Source organism: Gossypium hirsutum, chromosome D01 (genome assembly GCF_007990345.1).
Source record: "Gossypium hirsutum isolate 1008001.06 chromosome D01, Gossypium_hirsutum_v2.1, whole genome shotgun sequence".
Taxonomy (NCBI): Eukaryota; Viridiplantae; Streptophyta; class Magnoliopsida; order Malvales; family Malvaceae; genus Gossypium; species Gossypium hirsutum.
In genome coordinates, this window is record NC_053437.1 from 63,219,061 (window position 1) to 63,241,442 (window position 22,382).

General features: G+C 32.4%; 3 protein-coding genes across 6 annotated transcripts; 1 reads left to right on the top strand and 2 right to left on the bottom strand.

Moving 5' to 3' along the window:
* The first annotated feature begins 782 nt into the window (after positions 1–782).
* LOC107905327 (phosphatidylinositol 4-phosphate 5-kinase 9) lies at positions 783–7,987 on the top strand. 4 transcript variants are annotated; one of them, XM_016831959.2, is made up of 10 exons: positions 1,068–1,484; positions 1,579–1,661; positions 2,340–3,744; positions 4,151–4,318; positions 4,548–4,713; positions 4,811–4,921; positions 5,045–5,232; positions 5,391–5,539; positions 6,391–6,550; positions 7,468–7,987. In XM_016831959.2, exons 3-10 carry the CDS (start codon positions 2,483–2,485, stop codon positions 7,739–7,741), a joined length of 2,478 nt encoding a protein of 825 aa, XP_016687448.2. In that variant the 5' UTR covers positions 1,068–1,484; positions 1,579–1,661; positions 2,340–2,482; the 3' UTR covers positions 7,742–7,987. The 4 variants fall into 4 exon arrangements, with proteins under 4 accessions (XP_040943587.1, XP_016687448.2, XP_040943589.1 ...); XM_041087655.1 differs by having other exon boundaries at positions 1,068–1,283; XM_041087653.1 differs by lacking the exon at positions 1,579–1,661 and having other exon boundaries at positions 783–1,283.
* Positions 7,988–9,135: 1,148 nt separating this feature from the next.
* On the bottom strand, positions 9,136–11,790 carry LOC107905329 (poly [ADP-ribose] polymerase tankyrase). The gene is made up of 6 exons (XM_016831960.2): positions 11,531–11,790; positions 10,671–10,762; positions 10,514–10,592; positions 10,334–10,428; positions 9,544–9,639; positions 9,136–9,467 (listed from the first exon to the last, which is right to left on the bottom strand). The coding sequence occupies exons 1-6, from the start codon at positions 11,703–11,705 to the stop codon at positions 9,387–9,389; spliced, it is 618 nt and encodes a 205-aa protein (XP_016687449.1). The 5' UTR covers positions 11,706–11,790; the 3' UTR covers positions 9,136–9,386.
* A 2,378-nt stretch (positions 11,791–14,168) lies between these two features.
* LOC121214037 (zinc finger protein ZAT5) lies at positions 14,169–15,448 on the bottom strand. Its single transcript, XM_041087656.1, has one exon. It carries the CDS (start codon positions 14,887–14,889, stop codon positions 14,272–14,274), a length of 618 nt encoding a protein of 205 aa, XP_040943590.1. The 5' UTR covers positions 14,890–15,448; the 3' UTR covers positions 14,169–14,271.
* Positions 15,449–22,382: the final 6,934 nt, after the last annotated feature.

A 22,382-nucleotide genomic window follows, 5' to 3' on the forward strand; every position in this document is an offset into this window, starting at 1 on the left:
TTTACCTCAGATTACATTTTAATCCCTTATGTTTGAAATATTACGTTTTAGTCACTTATGTTAACGTGTTGTAACATTTTAGTCACTGAGTCGTTAATTGTCGTTAACAGTGTAACGGTAAGCTGACGTGGCACGTTAAATCATCATTTCAAACAAAACTTTTAGGTTAAATTATACAATTAGTCATCGTATTTTTTCATTTTGAGCAATTTAATTTTATTCCTTTATGTTCTTTTAACTTTCTTCTTTATTTTCCATTTTCTTCTGCTTCTCCCTTAGTTTTCCTCCCTTCTCCATATCTTTTAACGGAGTTCTTCTATATTTTCTATTTGTTAAAACTAGTCCCTATACTTTTATCTTTTTGAACAATTTAAATTTTTTTCTTTTCTTCTTCCCCTTTAGTTTTAACAAATAAAACCTAAAAAAACTACATTAAAAGAGAGGAAGAAGTAGAAGAGAATGAAAAAAAAGAAGAAAAAAAAAGGAAAGTAAAAAGAACATAAAAGGAAAAAAAATAAATTCTTCAAAACAAAAAAATATTGGGATCAATTGTATAATTTAACCTAAAATTTTTGTTTGAAATGATGATTTAACATATCACGTCAGCTTATCGCTATACCATTAATAACAATTAATGGCTCACTGACTAAAATGTAACATTTAAAACATAAATAACTAAAACATAACTTGAGGTAAACAAAAGTGACCATTTTGATAATTTATCTTTTAAAATATTATGGTACTCACTTAAATGGTGTTACCATCAAACAGCAGCCACTCCCAAGTCAACCCCCCCGCGGCTGTAAACCTCAATTCACACGCGAGCTACAGCAGATCCGCAAGCGATGTTTTTCATCGTCTTCTTTAATTAAAACTAAACTAATTTTCCATGTAATTAATTAAGATTAACTAAACAAATGAAAAATTAATCAACCAATTAATTATTACCGTTAACTGTCAAAAAATTTCAAAAAGGGCAAGTAATTGGGTAAACTCGTCTTTTCAGTATGTCGTACTCGCATGCTTAAGATTTCATTTTTATTTAAAATATTATTTGCATTTTTTTTATACTGAACTTTTTTTCAGTTTTTTTGGTTCTTGTATGTTTTAGCTTTGGATATTCCTTTCACAAAAAAAAAAAAAATCGTCACCATCGAGAAGATTGATTTTCAAAAAAGCGAAACGCCAGAGATAAAGCACAATACACACACAGAGGAATAGCGGTTTCGATTGTCAGCTTTTTTAAAATTGCAACGAAGCTTCTTCTTCTTGTTCGTCTTCAGGTTGTTTTTTTTTTTTTGCAGCGACGACTTCTGCTTTTCGTCGCTGATTCGCACAGTGTTTAAAGATACTCTCTGTCTTATCTTTTCATCACTTTTTGTACGTATATGTTGAGTATACTGCATAGAGATATTGATATTTACAATGATGCTTCAGTGTTTGAGTTTCAGTTGAGTTGATTTATATACGGTAGAAAAAAACTGGTGAGATTTGTTGATTTCTGGATATATGTTTGTTTTTGTCTTTTTGTTTAAGTAGTTTTAGTTTTTATTTGATTTTTTTTTTGCTGTGTGATAGATTTTGAAAGAACAGTAACTGGATTTAGAAGATTTATTATTCAATTTAAAAGAGTGGAGAAGAAAAATGAGCTAAAAGATCAGGTAGTGTTTTGAAGATTCTAAGCTAGGAATTTGATTTTTTTTCGTTGGATTAATTTTGCGGTTAATGAATTGAAGAATTTATAAGCTTCGTTTTTGTTGAAATATACTGCATAGAGATGTTTATATTGATAATGATGCTTCAATGTTTGAGTTTCAGTTGAGTTGATTTATATACGGTTGAAAAAAACTGGTGAAATTTGTTGATTTCTGTATATATGTTTGTTTTCGTCTTGTCGTTTAAGTAGTTTTAGTTTTTATTTAATTTTTTTTCTATGTGAGAGATTTTGAAAGAACAGTAACTGGATTTAGAAGGATTATTATTCGATTTAAATGAGTGGAGAAGAAAAACGAGCTAAAAGATCAGGTGGTGATTTAAAGATATTGTGCTAGGAATTTGTTTTTTTCATTGGATTTATTTCGCGGTTAATGAATCGAAGAATTTATAAGCTTCGTATGTGTGGAAATTTAGTTAATTTGAATTTATCATGTTTTATTTTGTGTATTTATTTGATTTTAGAGTTTAATTTCCACGAAGAATGTGCTATAGTATGATAGATGCTGCAATCAAGCACTCGGTTTTTGTTTCTAATGTTTTTATGATGCGAGGTCATTTTACAGTGTTGAGATAAGTTTTTTCTGATACTAATGAATAGTCTGGATTCATGATTCGATTTGTAGATCAAAGGAAAGAGAGTTTTCAGAGGAATTATCATCGGATCTCATTGTAAGGAGTCTTTTCATAGTATTCTACATTGTGGAAGCACCTTGGAATTGGCTTAATTTGATCTTGTAAGAAACTGTAACCTTTCGGGGCATTATGCATGTCTGGCCTTGTGGTCACTGTTGGTAACGTGGAAGAAGGACTTTCTCGCGCAGAAAGAACTAAATCTCTTGATGCCATCATTGACAAGGACAACGGATGTATACTAACTAATGGTGATGCTAACCATAGTTCCGAAACAGCTGGATTTAGAGTTGGAGAACTCTTGCTGCCGAATGGGGACTCTTATTCCGGGTCATTGCTCGGAAACATGCCAGAGGGTCAAGGGAAGTATGTTTGGCAAGGTGGTTGTGTGTATGAAGGAGAATGGAGACGTGGGATGAGGCATGGGATTGGCAAAATACAATGGCCTTCTGGAACTGTTTATGATGGTGAATTCTCAGGTGGATATATGCATGGTACTGGGACATATATTGGCTCTAATAAATTGACTTATAAGGGGAGATGGAAGTTGAGTCTCAAACATGGTTTAGGATACCAAGTTTATCCTAATGGAGATGGGTTTGAAGGCTCCTGGATGCAGGGAACACCGGAAGGTCCTGGAAAATATACTTGGGCCAATGGAAATGTTTATCTAGGGAATATGAAGGGTGGAAAAATGTCGGGCAAAGGAACTCTCACTTGGACAAATGGAGACTCCTTTGAAGGAAGCTGGTTAAATGGAATGATGCACGGATTTGGAGTGTATACTTGGAGAGATGGTGGTTGCTATGTAGGAACTTGGACACGGGGTTTAAAGGATGGAAAAGGATCATTTTATCCCCAAGGCAACCGGCTTCCGGCCTCACAAGAAGTTTACCTCAATGCTCTCAGAAAAAGAGGATTGTTACCAGATTTGAGAAAACAGAATCATTCTCATATCCACCATGCTGCTTCTGTGGACATGGGAAGTGTCAAGGTTGGTGGCAACCGGGTATCTAATCGTAATTCTGATAAGCTATCAGAAGGAAACTTATTAAATCTACAGCAGTCTCGCAACAGAAATGTTTCCTTGGAAAGACGTTGGAGTCTGGAGGTATCCATTGAGAAAGTGATTGGGCACGATTCGTCATTAGAGTTATCTGATTCTTTTAAGGAAGGGAGAGAAAACGGAAGTGAAACAAATGCGCCAATCTTAGAACGTGAATACATGCAAGGTGTCTTAATTAGTGAGCTTGTGTTGAATAATAGTTTTTCACCATCATCTAGAAGAGCGAAGCGGAGACAGAAAAAGTTAGCAAAAGAGGTTAAGAGGCCCGGAGAAGCAATCATTAAAGGTCACAGGAGTTATGATTTAATGCTCAGTTTGCAGCTTGGAATCAGGTCTGTCCTTTGTTTCTAACTCTAATTCTGATTTACCTTTCTCCTTATATCAGCCAATTATTTTCCCTTCCGTATGTAAGTATTGCTTTTGTTTAGCATTGCATGGAATTTTCAGACTGGAGTCTGGAAAGCTATTGTAATCTAATCCTTATAAATAGTATTAGAAAAATGGAAGATAAGTCCGAAATGTTGACAAAATCAGTATTAACAATGCATCTAAATGGTCTTCTCTCTTTGGGATAGTAGATTAACTATTTATGTTTACTTGCTATTTTGAAATCCTCTGTAAAGAATGCATAGAAAGATACACTCATTTATCATGATAAAGAATCCATATCTGGTCCGCTAAATTTGCAGTTATGTTGTTTTTGGTAATCTAACGCTGAACATGGCTAGATATTGCCAGATACACTGTGGGGAAAATTACACCTGTGCAACGACGAGAGGTTAGAGCATCAGACTTTGGCCCCCGAGCAAGCTTTTGGATGAATTTTCCTAAAGTGGGATCACAATTGACACCTACCCATCAGTCTGATGATTTTAAGTGGAAAGATTACTGCCCAATGGTTTTCAGGTTAGGATACTTCCACTTTTATGTTATATGGAGAATTTCTGTATGCTATATATGTTTCTAATATATTCACTAGGAATTTCTTAAGACCTTCCTAGTTTCAGTGAGGCCCTATGATTCAGTTTGAAGGTTCAGTCGATCTACTATTTAAAACTCCATGGCCTAATGTATCTTGTATGATATTTTACGAAGTTTTTATTTCCCATGTTGAAACAAGTATAACTTCTTGTAGGAATCTAAGGGAGATGTTCAAGATTGATGCTGCCGACTACATGATGTCCATTTGTGGAAATGATGCTCTCAGGGAGCTTTCTTCTCCTGGGAAAAGTGGTAGTATCTTCTTTCTGTCTCAAGATGATCGTTTCATGATTAAGACACTCCGGAAATCTGAAGTAAAGGTGGGGAATCTCCGTTTTTTCTTTTTATTTATTTATTTATATTCTCTAGGAAACTAGCTTGAAGTAAAGGTTTTATTGACTAAATTCTTGCATATAGGTTCTTCTAAGAATGCTTCCCAACTATCATCATCACGTGAGATCATATGAGAACACACTCATCACAAAGTTCTTTGGGCTTCACAGAATCAAACCATCTAGTGGTCAAAAGGTAATAACAGTAATGTTCTTTCATATGCCAGAGCGCATTTTACCTCAATTCATACAAGGTTCCTTCAAAGACTGGAATGCCTTTTGAACTAACAACCATGAACCACGTCCTTTTTTTTTGCAGTTTCGCTTTGTAGTAATGGGAAATATGTTTTGCACCGAGTTAAGGATTCATAGAAGATATGACTTGAAAGGATCATCACAAGGGCGTTCTGCTGACAATGTTGAAATTGATGAGAACACAACGCTTAAAGATCTGGATCTCAATTACTGCTTTTATTTGGAACCTTCTTGGCGAGATGCTTTATTAAGGTTCGCAAATTTTATGCCATACTTTCACAGTAGTTAGTTCAAGATTTGGTTTAACTAAACAAATTTGTTTCTTTTCTATCCTATTGAAAGAGCATTCTTATATAATTGGTTTACCTCTCAATGCATGATTTTATTGCATTTATATTATATTTTTGCAGGCAAATAGAGATTGATCGTAAATTTTTGGAAGCACAATGCATTATGGATTATAGCCTTTTGCTTGGTGTGCATTACCGGGCACCCCAGCATTTGAGGTCTCTCATGTCCTACAACAGAACGGACGGCCTAGGGAGTGTTGCAGAGGAAGGTGTGTATTATGAAAATTTGATCTTCCATTGGCAGTTTCTTCCAGCTCCTTTTAATTCTTTTCACAGATTTTATGAGTTAAGTGTCTTTCAAGAATTCTCATCTGTTGACATACATAAGAGGTAGCCGAATCTGCGCAAAGAGAAAATAATTACTACATATTGATAGAAAAAATATTTAAGATTAAATCACTATATCGGGCTGAACTTGGCAACTATTTCCATATTGGGGCCCGAACTTTCTTTTGGTCTATATTAGGTCTTGAACTTGGCAATTGTTCCTACATTGGTGTTTGAACTAGGCAGCTATTCTCACATTGGGCTTGAACTTTTTTTTCCAAGTTAATCCCTGAACTTGGCAATTATTCACATATTGAGGTCTAAACTTGGTAACTATTCCTTCATTGGGGCTTGAACTTTAGGGTTCTTAAGGAAATATCAAGGACTAACTTGGCCAAAAAAAGTTTAAGCCCCAATGTGGAAACAATTGAAAAGTTTAAGGCCTAGTTTGGAAAAAAAAAGTTCAGGCCCCAGTATAGGAACAATTGCCAAGTTCAGGCCCCAATGTGGGTATAGTTGTCAAGTTCAACTCCTAAAAAGTAATTTAACCCAAATATTTAAGATGTAGTTTGTTAGACAAAAAAATAAAAACAGAAAGATGAGATGGCAAACTAACAACAAACTATGGCAAATAATTGGTACATATATATCATGCATGTTACATAGCCTACATCCAAATAATTGGTCTATGCAATAGTTATCTGATTCTGATCCAACTTCTTGAATGCCTACTTTTGCAACATCCTAAAGGACAGTGGACTGGTTTTGTAATCTATTGGTGTTTATATTTCAGAGGAAGATGAAATCACCAACTATCCACAAGGCCTTGTATTGGTCCCTCGTGGAACAGATGACAATAGTGTTGTTGCAGGTCCTCATATACGAGGTCGACTTTTGCGTGCATCAGCTGTAGGTGATGAAGAAGTAGACCTGCTTCTCCCTGGCACGGCAAGGTATGATAACTAAACATGTCATGCCGGCTTTTCCCGTTCTTGCAATATCAGATGACCATGAATAAATTTCTTGATTGTTGCCATAGTTGGGCTGCAATGGACTCGAGCTGAGCTCGAATGGCATAAACGCGACCCTTGAGCTTGATTCGAAACTCACAGCTCAATACTTAGCTTGAGCTCAATCGAGTATCATTTTCTAAACTTGGCTTGAGATTGCATTTGAAAATCTGATGGAATATATTATTTAACTTGGATTTGAATTTTAATTCTAAAATCTAATGCTAATATTAAACATATTCAAATTTAAAGCAATTATGCAGTCTCGGATTTAGATAAAAAAATTACAGATGTCTAATCCAGGTAAAAGTATCATAGAGGCCCTTATATTAGGAGTTAGATTGCATTTTGCCTTTTTTATTCAAAAAAATTAGTAAATTAACCCCTATACATTAGATCAAAGAACAAACTGGTTCTTCCGTTAAAAATTTCATCAATTTCTACTGTTAAAAACTCGTCACTATACATTAGCATGAGGTACACATAACACGCCGCGTGTTACCATCTAGATATTTTGTTAGTCATGTCAATTTTTAATAGTACAAATATATAAAATTTTTAATAAAAAGGATCAATTCGGTCTTTGATTCAACGTATAGAGACTAATTTTCCCACTTTTTGAGTAGAGAGGGCAAATTGCAATCTGACTCCTAGGGCTTTCATGGTATTTTACTGCCTAATCCACATTTATATCTATAAATAGCCATAATTTCTTAAGTCTAAACTAAGAGAAAAAGGGATAGTAGTGAGTACATACATATGCCCAAATAGGCTATTGTGAATCTCATGTAGCATGTTAGCTTTGATTCTTTATCCTTAGGGGTAATTTATTTCTTCTTTTGTTTATTTTTCTCGAACAGACTCCAAATCCAGCTCGGAGTGAACATGCCAGCAAGGGCCGAACAGATTCCAGGTAAAGAAGAAAACATGTTCCATGAATCATATGATGTTGTGTTATATCTGGGAATCATTGACATTTTACAAGAGTATAACATGACTAAGAAGATTGAACATGCCTATAAATCTCTTCAGTTCGATTCACTATCCATATCTGCCGTCGACCCTACGTTTTACTCGGAACGGTTCTTGCAATTCATTCAGAAGGTATTTCCTCTGAATTCCATGAAAACCTGATGAAAAATGTGTTGGGTCCATATTGTCTTACTGTGAGTTAAAAAAAATTGAGTGATTAGGACCCATAGGAGACACCATTTGCAATACTCTCTATGGTGATATTGCTGAAATACTTTGTTGTTCTTAGGTGCCGATTTTTAGTGATTATGTTTATAGTGAGTATAGTTGCCTTCCATTGTTTTTGTTTCTTGTATGATATATGTATGTATATGTACTATTGGAATACATGTTCGATGCTTTGTTCTATTCTTTCGCGACTTTTTCAAACTAGTGGAAAAGCAATAGAAAGATAACCCGGTAAACATGATCTGATCTAATAATAGTTCTTCTTTGGAGCTTAGACTAAAGCCACTGTTGACATTTTTTGTGGGTTAAACTATCTTATGGGCAGACCGACGACCAAATTAGTCTTATAAAGAATATATATATTTTTATCATTACATTATTTGAGGTGGGGAAAGAAAATTGATTTCAACTTGTAAATTTTGATATAAAAAATAATAATTTAATCATTTGAAGTAAGATGGTAATATTATAAATCAAGATTAAGCTACGTTCAAAAGTAACCTGAAATCTGTTAAGTCAATTCTCAAATATCTTGCTCTTCACTAAAAATCAATTTCTCTCCTTTAGTATTGAAACCAGTTGAATTGGTTAAAAAGTAAACTCATATTTCTTAATGCAAATCTTATGTGACATGGTCAATGGTCAATGGTGGATTGTTAATTTAAAAGATCTTATAAGATATTACAATGAGGCCACCTTTAAGTTAAAATGAAAAAAAAATCAATTTAATATATATTTTAGTATAAATCACGTCAATACCCACTACAAGCAATGACTGGGTAATAAAATACATAACTTAGCCAATGTAACTACAGTAAAGTCCAATCCAGTATTTCTAAAAACACAATGAAGACTTGATTGTTCTTTTTTCTCATGGTACTTTATAACATGCAAATAAGTATTTTTACTATATGGTTCAAAATTAAATGGGTTAATTGCACAAGATTTCTCAATATCATGATTCGAAATTTTCAATTAATTTTAAATTTCATAACTTTCTAATTAAAATTTAAAAGTATTAATATTGTATCAATCTCCCCATTCAGTCATTCCGCCATTCCATTAACCTTACCATTAGCTCGAGGTACTACCATGTATGAATATCTTAAACTTGACGTGCGAAAAGAAAACCCTAATTTTTTATTTTAACACATCAAATCTAGTTTGCACTAAAATACAAAACCCCACTATGTAGTTTAACTTTTTTTTTTCAAGTAATTCTTATGATTCTTCGATCTCACTACGTGAGTTCGAGGTAAACACCCTTGTTAATGCTAGTGTTTGTGACTTAGCTTTTGTTGCATGATTCTAGTAAAACATCATCCAAATCACTAAAAACAAGTAACTGCACCACATAAAATCTGTTTTTCTGTATGAGATTTTGTTCCTTGCAATAAAGGGGTAGATAATTGAATATCTGAATTTATAGAACCCCCCCCCCCTCTCCCCAGATAACTAGCCTATTAAATTCAATGAGAAAAAAGCATTTTGATCCTTAGCCTCAAAAAACCATTGCTCTCAACTGCCCTAAAACACCGGCTAACCAATTTTCAAGAACCATTAGGTTTACTTTGTAGCTTTACCGGGTGGTCTGAGCACTAGCAGCTGCTTCAAAAACTCTCCAAGCCTCTGTTTCGGGTTCAGCCAGCTCCTGTGGGATCTGCATGGGTTTTTCAAGTTAGGGACACGTTATCGAAAGGAACATGTGAGATATAAAACCTAGTGTGATGGCTAACCTTTCCGTATGTGTTGGTCTTTGTAGGAGAAGCTCCGTTTGCTAGTAACAATTGTATCACTTCCGCATGTTCACCTCGTGCTGCATGATGAAGAGGCTGACGAAAGAACACAAAGTAATCGTAAACGAGACTATGTAGTATGTAAAAGAGAACAACAATCGAGTCAATTTAAGGGTCATTTCAGTTCTGGTCATTTCAGATTCAGGTTATTTGGGTTGGTTGAGTATTCAGGTTTGGATTTTATGGTTCGGGTCGTTTTGGGTCAGGGCCAATTTCGATTTGAGCTGGACAGGTTTTGGTTTGTTGAGTGCTAAAACATTTGCGTTTCCATTTAATAAATAAAAGCTGATGGTAAGAATACTATATAAGCCTCTGTACTAAGAGTCGAATTACATTTTATCCCCTCTACTAAAAAAATGAACAAATTAGTGCCTATATGTTAGATCAAAGAGCAAATTGATCATTTTGTTAAAAATTACATCCATTTCTACTATTAAAATATGGTCCCCATACATCTAGTTATTCCATCAACCACAGCAATTTTTAAGATGAATTTTTTAACAAAAATGACTTATTTACTCTTTGATTTAACGTACAGAAACTAATTTGCCCATTTTTTAGTAGAGGGGCCAAAATGCAATTTGACTCCTAAAACAAGGGCCTCCACAGTACTTTTCCGAACTTTGACCAATGTGCAGATGAATGAGCCAAATAAAACAGAATTAATACAAATGGATGCCAAATAAAACCGAATAAAAATGGGTGAAGTGCCACTAGTATCAGTACTCACAGTATCATCTTCGGCGTCGACTGAATCTAGCATCCTTTTAAGACATCCACTGTTGCTGGCTCTGTCGAGTAGAAGCTGTACTATCTCAATAAACCCTGAAAACATCAATAGTAAAGGAAAGAAACAAAAGTCAGTACGCAATCAGAGACGGAAGATGCTACACAAAAGTGGATAGCTTACCCCCGGCACAAGCATCATGCAGAGGAACCGCCCCATCTTCATCCTTGGCCTCCAAATTAGCCCCCCTTTCCAAAAGTAGCTGCAAGGGATTAATTCATCAATGATAAAGCTTTCGGGTTCGAACAAAGAAAACGACAATACCGGACAGACAACCAACCTGAACACAAGGCAGATAACCATAAAGGCAGGTAAGATGGAGAGCTGTGTCACCATCTTCTACAGGTTCATCAATGCTGCCATTAATGTTGTCTATACAATCAAGTGAACAATGAGACGTATTATTAGAAGATAAGTTAGACAACGACATCTTAGTGTCCAAGTGAGTCCAACTAAATCGACAAAAGAGAACAACATATCAGGTTTTCCATTCCAAGAACATGTTCAGTACCAATCAAAGAGCATAAACACTTCCATCTCAAGTGAAATCTACATGCGAGGATACAATTCTGTCATCGAGAAAAACATTGGGAAATTTCCACTTTAGACCCACCAAAATTCATAAAATCATAAGTTAATATATGGTAAAAATTATAGTCTCCCCCCAAATGCTAAAATTTTGATTTAGTCCTTTTGAAAACTATAAAGATGTAAGCCAATAAAATTTTTTTGGCTTCGCCCCTGGAAATAAACCATAATTCAAACAACAAATCATCATACAAACTAGTAAGACACTTAAATAAACATTAGATATGCTTAGAATTTGTCTCAACTTCAGCTTCTTCCACTTTTCATATATGTATTACAAGCAATAAGCAATCAATCATATTTGCAAAACTTTCATTTCTAAGCCACTAAGAATATAACATTCACAAACTTGAATCAACATCAAAGATGCTTCTTTACTTCATCTATTTTCCTATAAATGTTTCCATCATTGACCCACAGAACAAAGGGCAAAGACACTGAATTGATAATCGGAGAAATGGGTCATCCTGAAGTCGATAAAAAAAAACCCCAAAAAATTAAACATTTTAAGTTCCAAAGAAGATAAGTTAGTGAAAAGAGGGGAAAGAAAACCTAGGGCGAGGCGAAGAGCGTTGAGATCGCCGAGCTGGGCGGCGGCGGCGAGGTCGCGGAGGTGAGGAGGGGTATCAGCTTCAAGGTCCATGTCGAGAACGTTTTCTTCAAAAAGAGGGTTTTCATCGTCTTCGTCATCTTCGAGCAATCCATTGCGTCTGCCAGGAACCGCCATTGTTTTTTCTTTCTTTTGATTTCTCTGTTTGTACTTTATTTTTTTCCTTTGCTTTGGCTTATACGGGGAATCAACTTAGGTCTACCCTTAGTTTTTATACTTTTATTTTTATATTAATATTTAGGTAAATTACAGCATCGTTCACTCAATTTTAATCTCTACAAAAAAAAATATTCCCTCAACTTTCGATTCAGTTACTTAATTTTAAAATCAGTCCTACTAACCATTTTCTTTTACGGTCATAACGGAAAAATAACCTGACATTTAATCAGCTCCTTGTTTTTTTTTAATTTGGTTAGCGAAGAGTATTTGATTTTTTCAATTGGTTGAATCGATTTTTTATTAAATTAATTTATTTGATTATAATTTATAAAATCGATCCAATCAACTTAAAATTCAAGAATTAATGTAACTAAATCGATTTAAGTTTACCAGTTTATTCGATTAATCGACTTTAATTATTAGAATTTGGTGGTGATCATTGTAGCTATCTTTTGAGCCTTGATAACGTGGGAAAGCTATAATTTATGTTGATGGAGCGAATTAAATCATCAAAGTTTATTCACAAATTTCTGAGAAACCTTACGTCTTATAATTGATTTTATTTAAAGTTTATTCACGATTTTTTAAATAATTAAAGGTTTAAATTATTTTGAATTTAGATTAATATAATTTTTAATCAATTTAAATTTAAATCGTAAATTTCTTTATGATTATACGAGATTAAATTCGTTTTGAATTCGAATTTATGGGATTGAAATTTCGAATTTTGAAGGAGAGGTTTATTGATTGAGTGGCCAGCATGCAGAAAAACTCCTTTTGCCCTCAACAACCAACAAAAGACATTAACTATAATCTAATTTGTACATGTAAATGTAGACCTCCTATGAGCCATGAATATTAAACACTTTAAGATTGGGATTGTATTTCCAATAAGGTGAGAGGTGTTGAGACCACCATACATGTGCCAATGCCATATCAAACCATCCTTTTATTTCTCTCCATCTACTCTCTCTATTCTTTGATTTTGAATCCAATAGTCTTCAACCAAAGTGGGTCACATAGCTTGGCTCCTCACTATCACCAAATGAGCTCATTTATCCTCGTATTTTTTTATAATCACATGGTATCTTTATCTGTTTTATAATCCGAGCCTAGTCTTATTCGAATCGAAATTAGCAGGTAAGAGTTGATCCAAATACTTGCGAAACAAGTAATTTAAAATTATATATATATATGTAAGAGTTTCTATTGTCATCATCTTTTACCGTAAAAACCTGTCACGTATCAAGCTATTTAATGTAATATGTTGTCTTTAATTGTTTGAATTTTTTTGGGTGAGGTTTTAAATAATATTGATATTCAATTTAAACTAAAATACTTTAGATAAAGCCTTACATGTGATACAATTTAAATTAAAAATAAATATGAAAAAACCCAGGAATTATCTAAATTAAGTGGCCAATTTGTTCCCTTCCACATGGGGAATCACTAGATTAGCTATATGGTTTTAAAGCTGAACTGCATGGATGGAGGTGGAGCTATTATATGTAATTGAACTCAAGCTTACAACTTTAGCTTTCTTGTGAACCAAAGAATCTAATCCCAACATTGTTGGTTGTGAAATTGATGGTCGCTACCTCATGTAAATACCTTTAAAAAAAATTTTAATTTGAATATTAAAAAAATACTTAAACGATGCAATCGCGAACTTTAAAATAATGACTTTCATAAATTGTAAAATAAATTTAAAAGGAGAAATTATTTTATGGATCATTTCCATTACATCATTTATTATCACTTTCCAATTATTTAATGACATTTTAGCAATTTTTTCCATGTCATTGACACATAATTTTGGTAATTTGTTTTACCCTAAAACCCGAACTTGACCCCAAACCCTGAATCTTAAAACTCAAATCTCAAACTTCAAACCCCATACATTGAATCTTAAACCCTAAAACTCAAATCCCTGACCTCAAAATCCTAACCTAAACTCTAAACCATAAACTTAAACCTCAAATCTTAAATCCAAATTCAAGGTTCAAGATTCAAGGTTCAATATTAGAGGTTAGGGGTTTATGGTTTGGGGTTTGAGTCTTAGGGAAAAATAAATTATCAAAATTATGTGTCAATTACACAGAAAAAATTATTAAAATATCATTAAATAATTAGAAAAGAACCATAAACAATTTGATTGGAGGGTCCATAAAATAATTTCTCAAAAAAACACCTTAATTATACAGTACACCATTCTTTCTTCTTGACTTATCTGCTAATTACTCTTCTATTATTATTATTATTATTATCTGTCTCTTTCTTCCTATTACATTAGTTATCACATGCTTCTCCAATTCATCAAGGAATAAAAGCTGGCCCCTAGAACCTAACCCCCCAAAAAAAAAAGAAAAAGAAATTTCATACGGATCAAACGACACCAGGAAAATACAAATGGTAACATACTTCACCAAAGAATTTTCTTTCCTCATTAACATAGAACAAAGTTCAATTTAAAAGAATTATGAACAAATTTAGTGGAAAAAATAATTAATGTTGCACATTGAATTTAATAATGACAATCAACTAAAGAAGATGCTGAAAAACCCAGTAGTTTTCCCTCGGAAGCAAGTGATAGTACTTTATTATTAGGTTCCTTGTGAAGATCATCTTCTGGGGCTGGAAGGTTAAGATCCAATTGCAGAACAGTCCTTGGTTTCTTCCGCTGTTCGCTTGTCCGGACGACGGTGTCTAACGTTGTTGTTGCCGTTGCCGGTGTCGTCATGGTTGGAGCATTAGTTAATGTCCTATGCCTTCTCATATGACCTCCGAGAGCTTGTCCGGACGAGAACTCGGCACCACATATCGAACATTCATGAACCCTCGATTTTTTACTTGTAATATGAAGCGAAAGTGTCGTAGCCTTTTCGTTGAATTGATCATAATGACGATGATCTTCTTTGTTGCGATTGTTATTAATATCTTGATCGTTAACTACCTTGAATTTTTTGTGGCTCGCTCGATGCCCACCGAGTGCTTGGAATGAAGGGAAACACCGGTTACATGTCTTGCACTGATGAACATCCGTCTCCGCCGCCGCCGCCGTGTACGGTTCCGATGGTGGCGGTGATGGTGGTTTCACTTTCCTTGTTTGACCTTGAGATAAAAGAAGTAAACAATTCGCCATATCTTGTTCTCGTTCTTCTTCTTCTGTACTGCTTTCTGCTAAATCAAAAGATGATGTAATTGTCGGAGAAACACCAACAGCTCCGCCACCACCTCCACTAGAAGTGGTGGTGGTGGTGGTTGAAGCCACCACCGAAGTGAGAGGAGGAGACGACGGCGGTGCTCTTGGACGTTTGGTACGTTTACCTTTGATTATCTGCAACTGATGATCATCATCTTTTCAACAAACAACATCATCGTCTTGACCCTCCATCATCATCATCATCATCATCATCATATCCATGAAAAGGGTTTGTGAAACACTGAGGCTGGTATTGGGTTTTGGTGACAGTTATGAGTTTCCAACCATGGAAGCCATTGACCATATATATATAGGTGTATGTATATAACATTAAAATGAATAAATAACTAAAAATGGGGAGAAGATACAATGTTTTTAATATGTGAGTCAGAGAAGGGTAAGAAAGGAGTGAGATTCGGTTGGCTTTGAAGCAAACCCATTACTTTTTAGCGACGATTCCTTGCATTAGAGTGGGAGAGGATTGGATTGCAAGCCTGGAACCACATAATTTGCGCCTCTCCACACTTTTATTTCACTGATATATACACGTTACATTTACAAATATAATACAAGCAGCCATAAAGCCAAAAAAATTATCAATGAGTGTTAATTTGATTGACATGAGTATTGTTGTCAACGTAGGAGAACGTGAGTTTGAGTATGTTGAAGCGCATTATCTTCCTATTTATGGATTGGGGAAAGGCTGAGTAGTTTTAGGCACTGTGTCAAAAAGAACAAATATGATCAGAATCTACAATGAGATTGTTTAAAAAAAATGCTTTAGGGGATCAGAATTGAATCATAAATTTTTGAGAGGTCGTTTATCATTATATTAATTTTTAAAATTTTAAAATTTTAAAAGAGCTACAATACAATTTTACTATTTTTGGAGGAAAGGCCACCGCTTGCAATTCCTTGTCTACGCCCTTGAATACAAGTATAAATATATTTTTGAGCATATGCAAGGTAGAAGCAGACCAATATAAAACATAACGAACAGAAAACTAACAAGAACTAGACAAAACTCATACATGGCATACGCACCAGGTCTGGAACTAGAGACCCACACATAGAGGTGGCAGTCGGGCAGGTTCGAGTGAGTTTAGGTCAGGTTATTTCGGTGTTTGGTTTTTTGAGTTTGAGTCTTTTTAGGTTTAGGTTTTTTCGTGTTCAGGCTTTTTTAAGTTTGGGCTTTTCGAATTCGAGTTATTTTGAGTTCAATCTCAAGTTCGGGTTTATTCTACATTCAATGTAATTATATGTTTTAAGTATAAAAATTCCCAAATACTTGATACTTTCATGTATTCATATTTCATGACATAAATGATATGTTTTAAGTATAAAAATTTAAAATTAAAATTTTGTTAACTATAAAAAAAGTTATTTGTTCGGACCGACAAAAGTTTAAACCCTAATTCTTTAGAAAAACTCTATTTTTTCCATTAAATAACACAAGTTTAAACTCTAATATGACTTTTAATTTTTATAATTTCTCTAATATATAAATATTTCTTAGATCTAAATATCCAAATTAGTAATTAAATTATCAAATACAAATTTACATTCTAAAAATTAGAAGCTAAATACAATGAAAAAGAACATCAAAATTATGTACTAATACTATAGAGTTTTTGGTGTTTGTGTAATAGTGGTAATCTCATTTTCTCAAAAAAAAAACCATTCATTATATATAAAATAAATAATGTATTTATTAAGGAAAAATATTTGAATAAAATTAATAATTAAAGATTTTATAAAAATATGTAATGATGTTTGATTTTTTTATTACTAAATTTGGGTTCAAGTTAGTTTCCTGCTTTTTTCAAGTTCGGATCTTTTTGAGCTCAAGTTTGATTTTTTGGTCAAGTCAAGTTTGAAATGGGTTCGAGATCAAGATTTTTGAGTTGGGTTCTCGAGCTGGGGCCTATTTTGTCACCTCTACCCACAAACACAATTGCGCATGATGAAACTCAGGACCCAAAGCGTCAGCCTTTGCCAACAATGTCAACTGCCAAGGCTTTATCGACATTGGGATTATTTTGGATTGGATTAATCTAGTTCATTAATTTGAATTTTAAATTTTTTATCTCATTTTGAATTAAGCGAATTTCAAGTATGATTGTTTTGAGTTCAAATCCTTCTAGTCTTTTAAATTGAATTATAACGAATTTGAATCATTTTAATTTTTGATATTTTAGGATCAAATCATTTTGACTTCAATCCGGTCTAAGTTTAACTCATTGCATGTTTTAATCATTTCTCGTTAGAAAGGTTATTTTAATGATTTTTTTTATTGCTAAATTGGATTAAAATTGGGAAGGGAGGAAAACAATCAAAATCTAAAATTTCGCACTCATTCCCATGCTTCATATATGGTAAAAAGAATGTCAACTATAAATTAGTAGGTAAACCTCCCTACACTAAGGTTCTCTTAATATTAATGTTGATTTAAAAGCATAGTTTAATGTCGAATGAGTCTTAGTTTGATTGGTAAGGACATTGTTGTTAATATAGGAAGTGCGTTGAAGTACATTATTCTCCATTTAGGTTAGAAAAAGACTATGGGTAATTCTAAGCATTATGTCAAAAAAAAACAAAACCTGTAATGAAGGTTTTTAAAAAAATAGCTCAATGATTAATTAAATAGCGAAGAGAATTATTAATTAAATAGGGGTTTTGGACTAATGATGTTGAGTTAAGCCACATAATGAAGCAAGTTCATGTGAAGTTGACCCACCCCAAATTGTGATTGTTTGAAGACTATAAACCCTTAATCACGCCATCAATATGATCCAATAATATTCTATGAATTTCATAATCCCTTCACTCAATCATTAGCACTTAAGAGTTGGTATATGTGAACCGATTGATTTTTTTTAATTTATTGATAATTAATACAATTTTAAAATTGCATTAAACTAACACATATACCAATCTATGTAGAGTATATATAGTGTGAAATGGCATGTCCCAATTGTTCAAAATGGACTAGTTGACCTTAGCAATGTAAACAAAATCATGAATTTTAAAAAAATAAAAATAAAAACCCATGCATTAGACATTATTCATTTTTTTAATACTAAACCTAGTGTTAATTTGCTTTTATTATTATTATTTAAAGATCCAAATACGTATAATTTTTGGCATATTAAACAAGATATGAATATGAAAGAAGATATGCATAATCACATGTCTTACTCGAAAAATACCCTTTCATTGTGAATATAATTTATGCAAGTTATTTTGAGAAAATCCTTTTGAATCTGAAGAAATAAAGAATAGATTATGGCATAGATGAAAAAATCATTTAATAAATTTTAAAAAAAAATTAGCATAAAAATTATGTATCATGATGTCTTGGGTTCAAATCCCGTTATATATATATATGTATATATAACCTCTTCCCTACTCATAAATAGGAGGATAATGGGGTAGTTTCAGCGCACTTGAATTCACGTCTTCCTGTATTAACAACAATATCCATACCAATTGAGTTAAGATTCAATCGGCATGAAATAATACAATTATACGATATAAACACCACACAAAAAAATTAACTAATACATACAATACAAAATGAATATCTAAATATATAAAAAAGATTATTAATTTATCAAAATTTATATAAATATGTAAGATTTTAAACACAAATATTATAACATTATGAGTAAGTGTAATGTGAAATGAATAGATTTGGAAGTAATGGGAGAGATCCTTGGCGTAAGGAAAATTAATATTTTTGGAATGAGGGAATTGAGAAGGGATTGAAAGAGGCACGTAAGGGCAAACGCCAGCATCGCCAGTAGTCACTGACCTAAAGTAAAGCATCAAAATAATGTTTTTGTAATTGAATTGGTGGTTGATTGGTTCGATTGTTTCGGTTTGATTAAATAAATTTAAAAAATCATAAAAGTAGAAAAACCCAATTTAATTGTTGGTTCAATTAGTTTTTTAGTTTAGCTCAACCAGCTCGTATCGATTTATTGGTCAATCAATTCGACATCTTTCTTTAGATTGATGTATTAGTCGGTTCCCAGTTTAATCAATCGATTTGGTCCGATTTCCAACAACTCTGATCAAACATTCACAATCAAATACATTTTTAACTTGCCGGTTGAGTCTTAACTCAATTGGCATGAATATTGTTGTAAATGCAAGAAGATGTGAGTTCGAGTGCGCCGAAGTGCATTATCCTCCTATTTATAGGTTGGGGAGGAACTATAGGTAATTCTAAATATTGTATCAAAAAAGAGCAACTATGATCAAAACCCATCATAAGATTGTTCAAAAAATATACATTCTTAATTTTATTATTTATTATTGTGGGAAATGTTTGGTGAAGTGCTTAAAAAATAATGGAATTTCTTTTTCTTTAATTTTGTGCTTTGCTTTGCTTTGATATGCTGTTTTCTTCTTCTACTACTACTACTTCTCCACTTCCTTTAACTTGCAATATGAATTTGGGTTTGAAATATAAAAAAAATAGAGAATTAGGGTTAAAATAATGCAATTTGTTTAATATATATTTAAGTTTTGAGAAAAATGGATAACAAGTCTTCCTAGCTGGTGATGTATGAAATACTACACCATATTTATTGATTAGTCAATATATTTATTTAGTTTTTAGTAGTATGATTACACCTCATGTGTAAGACTAAGAAAACATTTAAGGACCTCATCTAACATATATATATATATATAACAAAGTTGAATATCAACTTCTTTGGTAGGGTTAAGTGTTTATGAGTTGGATTTAGAGGAGGAGTCTGAAATTTCTTTTGGGGAAGGCATTAAATTGTATATTTTTATTATAGTAAAAATATAATTTCATCATTTTAATAGCCTATATCTTCATAATTTTTAAAGGGTTTAATCAAAATTTTATCATTTGGAGAGCAATGTGTAATTTTACTATTATTAATTTAAAATTTTATAAATTATAAAAGATCTAAATTAAAATTTTACCATTTTAGTACGGGTCATGTCTCCACTACGCTTTGCCACTGGTTGGATCAAGCTAATATTTAGTATTGATAATATATATAATTATTTAGGTCCACTTAGATTCAAAATACGAGTCTTTAAATTCTACTTAAATTTTTTCATATTTATAAATAATTAATCTAAATTTACATAAACCTAATGGTATTGTTTTAATTTTTTTATAAATATATACATGTTATTTTCATTTGATATTTATTATTATTTTTAAATATAAACAAGTTAAATATTTTTAATTATTATTATTTTCTATTAGTCATTGTATTACATGTAAGTTGGGGATTTAGTCCTTTTATTTTAATTTTGTTATTTTTAGTCATTGTAATTTTCGAATTTTGAAATTGTAGTCTTAATTAAATGGTAGCTATTAAATTCATTAAGTTTTGCTATTTCTAAAATCTAATGTAACAAACATATTATCATATGTATAATGCCATGTTAGTTTGTTATTTCCACATATTACTCTCAAAAAAGTCAGCTACACGGTTGTCATTTGTGTCAAAATTAAAATTTCAAAATTCGAAAAATATAGGGACTAAGAATGATCTAATTGGATAACGTGAACTCAACCTACAACTCTACGCACAATACCAAGACTAATAGCAGAATTTAACCAAACATATATAATTGCTATCATTCGAGCCATGACTAAAATTTTAAATTTTGAAAAGTACAAAAGATAAAATTGATCGATTTGAAAAATACAGGGACTAAAACTAATCGAATTAAAATATAAGGACTAAATACATATTTTACATATAGTACATGGGATAATAGCATAATTTGACTTTTTTTTTTTAAAATAATACAACCATGACTCAAATCCATATTATTCATGAAAAAGATGAACATCCGATCAATAGATACAACTCTGGGTTTTTTTAATATTTATATGGTAATAAATAGGAGAATGCTTTAAAAAGAGTGTAACAGCCTATGGTATTTATAGAACCCTTAATTTATTGATGAAACAACATGATTGATGTGATATTAATTGAAGTGAATTATTGATGAGATGGTGGTGCAAGACTAATAAGAAATCTCCTTCATTAAGGGAAGTTTCATGGAGCACTAATGGGAATTTAATTTAGGAGCACATACATAGAGAGAGGGGAAGATTATTTGTTATATATATATAAAATTACTTCATTACAACAGATATTGTTGAGTTGGGTTGGGAGTCAACTCAATGCAGTATTTGAGTTTAGTATTTATGGGTCGGGTTGGGTCGAGTTTAAGTATGATATTAATTTATTTTATGTTTGTTTAAGTTCGGTTCGGCCCGAAATATGAGCTTAAAATTTTGTCTAAACCCATTCATATTTGTAAAATATTAACTCAAGCCCATTTTAGAACCGTCCATATTATATTTTAAATATTTTTTTAAAAATTTATATTAATATTAATAATTTTTTTATTTATTGAATTTTTTTATATATTCATCTTAACATTATTTTAATGTTTACATTAGAGTAGTATTTTATATTTAGTATAGGTTTTTTTAAAGTGTTATAGATTACATAAAATATAAAAATAACATAATATAAAATATTATAAACTTAAAATCGAGTTGGGCTGAGCTCGAGCCCTAAATGTTCAAGACCGGGCCCGACTCATATTTTAAATGGACCTATTTTTTCCCAAACCCTCTCAAATATTGAGCGGGCTTTTGGACCTGGACGAATAGTCCGATCCATGAACAAGTATATTTTAGTCCTACTTAATACTCCTGTATGGATTTGGTTTGCTTAATTTTCACTTGTCTTATTTGTCCTTTGTCTCATTTGGTCATTCACAACATTTTATTTTTGGGTTAAATCATTATTTGAGGTCTAAACTTGTAACTATTCTCATATTGGGATTTAAATTTTTTTTAGTTCAAGTTAGGCTCTACACTTGGCAATTGTTTCCGTATTGGGGCCTGAACTGAACAATTATTCCCACACTGATGCTTGAACTTTTTTTTTGTTCAAGTTAGTCTTTGAACTTGGCAATTGTTCCCATATTTGGGCCTGAACTTGGCAAATATTCTCACATTTGGGCTTAAACTTTAAGGCTTTCAAGGACTAACTTTGATAAAAAAAATTTCAAGCCTCGATATGAGAATAATTACCAAGTTCAGGCCTAACTTGAATGAAAAAAGTTCAAGCCCCAATGTGGAAACAATTGTCAAGTTTAAAGTTTAACTTAAATAAAAAAGAGTCCACACCCCAATGTGAGAAAAATTGTCAAGTTCAGATCCCAAAAACACTTTTAAAAACACTCTTTCTAACACATAGTGTTCAAATGAATCATTGTATGATGGAAGTAGTGGTTTTTAAGAAAAATCCATGTCAATGTTTTAATTAACGCTGCTACCTATTTAGACTAACTAAGCATTATAATCAATCACACTAGATCACTTCGAATTAATGTGCTATATGACAAATACA